The sequence below is a fragment of the Mus caroli genome, chromosome 18 (genome assembly GCF_900094665.2).
Source record: "Mus caroli chromosome 18, CAROLI_EIJ_v1.1, whole genome shotgun sequence".
In the NCBI taxonomy this organism is placed as follows: domain Eukaryota; kingdom Metazoa; phylum Chordata; class Mammalia; order Rodentia; family Muridae; genus Mus; species Mus caroli.
The window spans coordinates 71,420,734-71,427,182 of record NC_034587.1 but is presented as its reverse complement, the minus strand read 5'-3'; the positions used below and the strand labels follow the sequence as shown (position 1 = coordinate 71,427,182).

Here is a 6,449-nt window from a genome sequence, read left to right as displayed (position 1 = left end):
CCAGCCTGGTCTACAAAGTGAGTTCCAGGACAGCCAGGGCTACACAGAGAAACCCTGTCTCAAAAAACCAAAAAAAAAAAAAAAAAAAAAAAAATGGAATTATGGATCCACATTCTTGATAGCAACAGGATCTCATGGCCTTAATTATTGGATCAACATTCCTTATTGTATGCCTTCTACAATTAAAACCCCACTTTATGTCCAGGCATCATTAAGGATTTGAAGCTGTAGCATGATGCTGACACTTTGTAGATGTTGTCTTTTTCCTGTGTTTCTATTGATGAGGATCTTACTTTCTTAGTTATACTATGACTGACTTCCAATTAGTAGATTCTGAAAAATCTCAGGAGAGAAATTAACCTACTTATTATCCTAATAGCCTATCTTTTATCTTAATCTCAATTGCATTGACTTCAAATCAACTTATATTTAGAAAAAGATCCGTATGAATGTGGCCTTGACCCCACAAGCTCCAGCACCACATGCCACCATTCTCAATACAATCTTTGTAGCTACTACATTCCTACTATTTGCCGTACTACTTCCCTACCATGAGCAATCCGCATAGACTTAGGGACCCTCACTCAAGTTGGCCAAAATAGGGTCTGGGTTGTTTCTAGCACTCAAACCCTGAGCTGCTGCCCATTCTACTCTAAGACTACAGCCTGGTCTGTTGTGAACTTGGAACCCTCAACACACTGCTGGTTGAAACTCAAAGCCTCTTTGGCAATGTTTTATACTTTGCACCTGGGAACATCCCAAGAGAAACCACTCTTCCTACAGAGCGTTGTACACAAAAGGTTCAAAGGAATCATTGTGTTGCTAAACATGATCAAAAGATCACATTCTGGGAGGCTAGTTTCCCTTATCTCACCATGCATGTATCCTGGACATCTAGGTTTGGAACCTTTATCCCGAGGTATTCTTCCAGACACTCAAACCCTATGGGGCAAGCACACAGCCTAAAAAATGCTTCCAAAGGTCTATATAATAAACTGGGATTTTATGAGCACCCTAAATAGGCAAGTAAGATACAGAAAATAGTTGAGGGGTACAGTACAGACGGGTTTTCAGTAAGTGGGATGCATGACTTGAAAACTTGTTCATTCTTAAGTCAAGCTGTAAGCATGGTGAGGGACAATGAGGGATACAGTAAACTCCCTGTAATTTTTCCTGTATTGTATGGCTGAGGCAGGCAGAAAATTGTATCAGCCCCTGGAGCTTAAGAGGTTCATTGTAGAACAGTATGCCTCCTGATGATCTTTCTCCACAGCCTTTAAAAACCAGTTCAAGAGTATGTATGTATCTGTTTGGGGGGCAAAGAAATGGCACTTAAAACAGCTAATCTCTAAGACTGAGATAGAAAACTGTTTCATGTGTAGGTGTCTTCCTCCCAAATCAGTAAGATGTTCAGATGTTTAAGAGACACTTAAGAGTTAACTGATGACAGCCAGCCAGGACTATACAAAACAAATGAAACACATGATACTACCCTTTCTTAAAAAAAATTACAGGCAACAAGTCTTAAGCTATGTTATAGCTTAGTCAGAATTGCAAAGAATTCCTTTCCCAAGGAAGGCTTATCATATACCCAACAGTTTATGAACGAAACACCTAGTCTTTTCCAATTCAATAAAGCTAGACAGTCATATTTACATGGTCACGTGGTTTTGAACCATCCATTTCACTGTTTTAATAACATGCTTCTGCATGTTAAAGCACCTCTCTCCCAACAGGGCTCATTAAAGACCACCAGAAGACCTTTAACTTTATCTGTATTTATTTTATGCTGAATTTATTCCCGGGCCATGAGTTTTTGTTTCTTCAGTTTCTTCTGGGATATCTGAGAAGGAAGACAAAGGAACCATTTAAGTTTCTGGACTAGAAGAAACATTAAATCTTGGACTCAAATTCACACCTAAGCAAACAGGAAAAGCTCAATAGCTGAAGACTAAGGATCAAGGAGAAAGGCCCAAGTAGTGCAAAAAAGGTCAAATTCGTTATAGACACCAAAGGCCATGACTGATCCAGTGGGGACAGAGGTTCTGCAGTGCTATGCCACAGAAACCACATTAAAGTGGGTCAGGACTGGTCAGTACACCTTCCCTTCATGGTAATTACAATGGCCTATGTCCTAAGGCAGCCACCACAGTACCACTTGTCTCTCCAGCAACACACACCAGCAAAACTGAGCCAATTACCTTTTTCTTCTGTGCAACCTCCTCTTCTGGCTTTGGAACGATCTGTTCCTTCTCAGTGAGGATCATCTCAATGTGGCAGGGGGAGCTCATGTATGGGTTAATCCGGCCATGAGCTCTGTAGGTTCGTCGGCGCATCTTAGGTGCCTTGTTCACCTGGATGTGTTCAATGACTAGAGAATCTACGTCTAAACCCTGGAAAGGGGAGAAATCAGGCAAGCTTTTCAATAGAGCTTAAGTTCAGCACCCCAGGCCAACTTCTACCTTGGATGACCTTGAACTTTTTGTTCATCCTGCTTCATCTTCCTGAGTGCAATGAATGTCACTACCTCAAGTGAGCGCATTTATGAAAGGCAACCCTTATTTTAAGGCATTATTATTTTTTTTTTTGGTTTTTTGAGGCAGGGTTTCTCTGTATAGCCCTGGCTGTCCTGGAACTCACTTTGTAGACCAGGCTGGCCTCGAACTCAGAAATCCGCCTGCCTCTGCCTCCCAAGTGCTGGGATTAAAGGCGTGCGCCACCACGCCCGGCTTAAGGCATTATTTAAGACATTCAATTACCATAAAATTTAGCCTGTTAAATACATGCTGTCTGTAACCCTTAAGGTGACTAGAAACAGATGGTTGCCCGGTTTCATTGCCATCAAACAGTACACATTTTCTGTTTATAAATGAAAATGTTTCTTTTGGGGTACAACACCCTGATCTGCTATAAGCCCTCAGCCCAAAGAAAATGCTTCTTTTATAGGATGAGTGGAGATAACTATTAGGACATAACACACCTGATGCTAAACCTTATGTAAGATCCTGCAATACCAGATAGAGGCACAAGACAAAAGGCTTTCTTCTAAAAGACAGCTTCCTACTGTGTAGACCGGACTGACCTCAAGGCGTAACAAAACAACAGCAATGGCTCAGGTACCTTAAGTTCAGCGTTACTCTCAGCATTTTTAAGCATGTGCAGCAAAAACTCAGCACTCTTTTTTGGCCACCGACCCTGTGTCCAGCCCCACTGTTTGGCCTGAAAGAGAAAAAGCAGCTTGTTACTGCCCTTGATGAATCAGAACGAGAACCAGTTAATTACGATGGCCAGCACCAAGGTTGCTCAGCACATGTTTGATTTCACGGTTAATCCAAAGGTGTCCTAAGATAGTCATCACAGCAACCCAACTGACTTTGTAAAGACTGTAGCCCACATTCCCACTTCCTTAAAATGTGCAACACCATTTTAAAAGATTTCTCACCTGGGCGCACCTACCGACTCCACCATTATACCGCCGGAATGGCACACACTGCTTCTTTAAAGTGACATCCTTCAGATACTTGGTGGCTTTGCGGATATGCATACCCTTGATGGCCTGGGCGGTTTCCCGGGTGTTCTAATAGAAGCCAGAAAGGTTTGGTTAACAGAATTTCGAGACAAATTCAGTTAAGTAAGCCAATTATGCACCCGTGTTCCACACCAGTGGCGAGTTTTACTCCAGCACCCCCAACCCCGATGATCCATTTTTATCAAGGTGGCTGCTCAGATGTTACTTCTTTTCATGGTAAATCCAAAGGTGTCCTAAGATAGTCATCACTGCAGCTGCCTTTTAAGACGAAGTTCAGGACCAAACTAGGATTCCATAACAAGAGCACGCCTTCCTTACCTTAAAGTGAACACGAAGGTTTGACCCTCTTGATTTGCATGCTGCAAACGAAAAGAAAATCCGTTTTTATTGCATAATGAACACCCCCCCCCCAACAAACAAGCACAACCCACACATCGAAGCAGAAGCTTGTCCTTGCAATCACTTACATTTTGTGGGGTTTTCTGGGTCAAGAGAGTAGCGAACCATCTTGGCAGGTGACCTGTGAACACAGCAGCTAGTTACTAACACAATCAGCTAGTAACCAAGGAGGCTGAAAATACCAACAGCTGCTCAGAGGATAGTTATTTTCATGATTAATCCAAAGGTGTCCTAAGATATGACATCATCGCAGCCATCTTTTTCCCTTTTTGGGGGGGGGGGTCAGGGTAACCGCCCAGCACGAGGTCGACCCTTCCCCACCACACCGTGTGCCTCCAGCCTCAGGCTTAGGCACTGCGCGGTGCGGACCCTCCGACCTCGCAGCCTCCACACCGGGCGCCGATCTCAGCACTCCCGCTCCGTCCTAGGCCACCCCTCACCGTAGAAGCCGAGCCTCGGGCGTCCCCGTTCGGTCTGATCCCCCCGCAGCTCCGCCGGCGGCCCGGCCCCGTCACCCATGCCTGCCCCCTCTCGCTGTTCCGCAGCCTGCGCGCCCCGGGGCTCCAGTTCGGAGGCGCCCGCGCTCCCCTCCACGCAGAGCACAGCCGCCCGCGGCGAGGACCCATGGCCCTTGGAGCTCAGCTGCCGGGATGGCGAAGCCCCAGCGCTCCTGGAGCCACGACAGCAACGATGGCGGAGGATTCGCCCCGAGAGCCTGGCGCCGAGATAGTACTCACCTCTGGCCGCTTACAGGAAGAGGAAGCGCGAAGGCTACTGGGAGAATTCATGGGACCTCGACCTCTCGCGAGACTTCCAGCCCAAGGAACGAGATCCGAGGAGTGGGCGGGCCGAGAAGGAAGGAAGTGTGGGATGCTTATAGAAAGTTTGAAAAGGAGTGCGTGCGTCTTTAGGGACTTTCTCTTTTTTTATTTTTAATTCCGAAATTAAAACGTATGGGTTTTAGGTGACAGTAAACAAAGACAGTCATGAAGCGTAGGACACACGAAGCCAAAAACAGTAGCTCGCATAGATAACTCCAGTTCCTGAGAATTAGATGCCTTCGGACCGGATAGGCGCCAGGCACACCGGTGGTGCACACACACGCAAGCAAAATACTCATACACATAAAATAAACAATCTAATTTTTACATTTATTTATTTATTTATTTAAAAATTAAGTGCCAGCCAGCACTACATGAAACCCCATCACCACAAAAAGATGAAAGACTGGCTTATAAAAACCAATCCTTGGGAGGCTAAGGAGGTAGAGTGGGAGTGGGGGAGAGAAGACAGGGATGGGGTGAGATGGAGAGTCAGGTGTATATTAATTGTGAAGATTAGGCTACCTGAAGACTCTGGTTCAAGATTACTGTCCCCAAGGGCCAATTCCAGATCTTCGTTGTTTGCAGCAAACGTGTTGGCATTTTCTTCCCCTTTCTTGTTTCTGATTCCGTTACAGTCTGGCTTTAGGTCTCCTGTGTTCCACATCCAGGCAGCTCAGACTCCCAGGGACTGAGTCAGCTTACAATGCTTTGGGCTCACTTGGCTTCTAGATAGAATGTGTATGTACTGTTGAATGGCTCTAGGCAAGGAAGAAATGATGCCATTCATACTTTAGAAAAATGACCCTGACTTTCCTGTAGAGAGCAAACTTGAGGGGTGGGAGTAGACAGAGGAGAGGGATGTGGATGATTTTGCAAACCCTGAGGGTCACTTACAATAGGCTGGTCCCAGTGGTTGAAAGGAGCACCCGTTTTGAAAATGAAGTCTAATTGAGTGACAGACAAGTGATGAATCAGAGAAAGAGTTGACAGAATAGGATACGCCCAACTCTCAGAAGAGAAAGAAAGGGAAGCTACTTAAGGGAGAGACAGACAGGACAGGACAGTATTGAAGAGAGAACAAGCTAGACACAGGTGAGGACAGGTGAGGACAGAACAAGCCAGAGAATGAAAAGGAGCCGGAAGATTAGAATAGACTAATTGCTCAGCTTGGCCTTAAACTATGCTGGGCATAGTTTAAGGCCAAGCTGAGCAATTCAGAGGATGAAAGAGGAATCAGACTGAATAAGTCAGCTGGGAGAGGAGTTTGAGCCAGAACAGCTGAGCTGAACCAGCCAGTTCAAGTTCAGAAAGAACTAGAAAGGGCGAGCTTATTCAGCAGCGAAGTCTGAGGCTGAAAACATTCTAGGGCTAGATTAGATTGTACGGAGGCTAGAAGCTTCCAGGACTAGGCCTGGGTTAGCAAAGACGACAGTTACAACAGGGGAATAAAAGTTACTGTTACAGGCCAGGAACCCTGATGCCTTTTCTTCTGTTATGCTTGTTGGGGTCTTGGAATTACCTCACAAACCACACGAACACCAGTCTCATCAGACAGGCATAGTTTATTGAGCATACACCCCAGGACTGATCTACCAGGGCCATGGTCCAGATTCAGGAACTGAACTGTGACACACACACACACACACACACAGAGTTAAGATCCTACAGGGTTTGTTTGTTTTAATCTTTGTCTTTTT

The 6,449-nt window shown here is 45.3% G+C and overlaps 2 protein-coding genes and 3 non-coding genes across 5 annotated transcripts; all 5 read right to left on the bottom strand.

The window, feature by feature from the left end:
* Positions 1-1,659: 1,659 nt before the first annotated feature.
* On the bottom strand, positions 1,660-4,736 carry LOC110284563 (60S ribosomal protein L17). Its single transcript, XM_029472152.1, has 7 exons — positions 4,666-4,736; positions 3,997-4,049; positions 3,848-3,888; positions 3,443-3,577; positions 3,121-3,219; positions 2,202-2,393; positions 1,660-1,843 (listed from the first exon to the last, which is right to left on the bottom strand). The coding sequence occupies exons 2-7, from the start codon at positions 4,034-4,036 to the stop codon at positions 1,796-1,798; spliced, it is 555 nt and encodes a 184-aa protein (XP_029328012.1). The 5' UTR covers positions 4,037-4,049; positions 4,666-4,736; the 3' UTR covers positions 1,660-1,795.
* On the bottom strand, positions 3,299-3,363 carry LOC115029958. The gene has a single exon (XR_003835511.1). It is a non-coding gene; the product is annotated as a small nucleolar RNA SNORD58 (small nucleolar RNA).
* LOC115029956 lies at positions 3,719-3,783 on the bottom strand. The gene has a single exon (XR_003835510.1). It is a non-coding gene; the product is annotated as a small nucleolar RNA SNORD58 (small nucleolar RNA).
* Positions 4,058-5,416, bottom strand: LOC110284562. Its single transcript, XM_021150323.2, has 2 exons — positions 5,275-5,416; positions 4,058-4,674 (listed from the first exon to the last, which is right to left on the bottom strand). The coding sequence occupies exons 1-2, from the start codon at positions 5,414-5,416 to the stop codon at positions 4,334-4,336; spliced, it is 483 nt and encodes a 160-aa protein (XP_021005982.1). The 3' UTR covers positions 4,058-4,333.
* Positions 4,116-4,181, bottom strand: LOC115029959. The gene has a single exon (XR_003835512.1). It is a non-coding gene; the product is annotated as a small nucleolar RNA SNORD58 (small nucleolar RNA).
* Positions 5,417-6,449: the final 1,033 nt, after the last annotated feature.

Excerpts from the sequence above, each read along its gene's own strand:
- LOC110284563 (XM_029472152.1), bottom strand. The coding sequence starts at position 4,036 with ATGGTTCGCTACTCTCTTGACCCAGAAAACCCCACAAAAT. Across the intron at positions 3,578-3,847 it reads ACCTTCGTGTTCACTTTAAG|AACACCCGGGAAACCGCCCA; the intron begins GTAAGGAAGGCG and ends GGCTTCTATTAG. Across the intron at positions 3,220-3,442 it reads GAGTCGGTAGGTGCGCCCAG|GCCAAACAGTGGGGCTGGAC; the intron begins GTGAGAAATCTT and ends TTTCTCTTTCAG.
- LOC110284562 (XM_021150323.2), bottom strand. The coding sequence starts at position 5,416 with ATGTGGAACACAGGAGACCTAAAGCCAGACTGTAACGGAATCAGAAAC. Across the intron at positions 4,675-5,274 it reads TCTTGAACCAGAGTCTTCAG|CGGCCAGAGGTGAGTACTAT; the intron begins GTAGCCTAATCT and ends TCTTCCTGTAAG.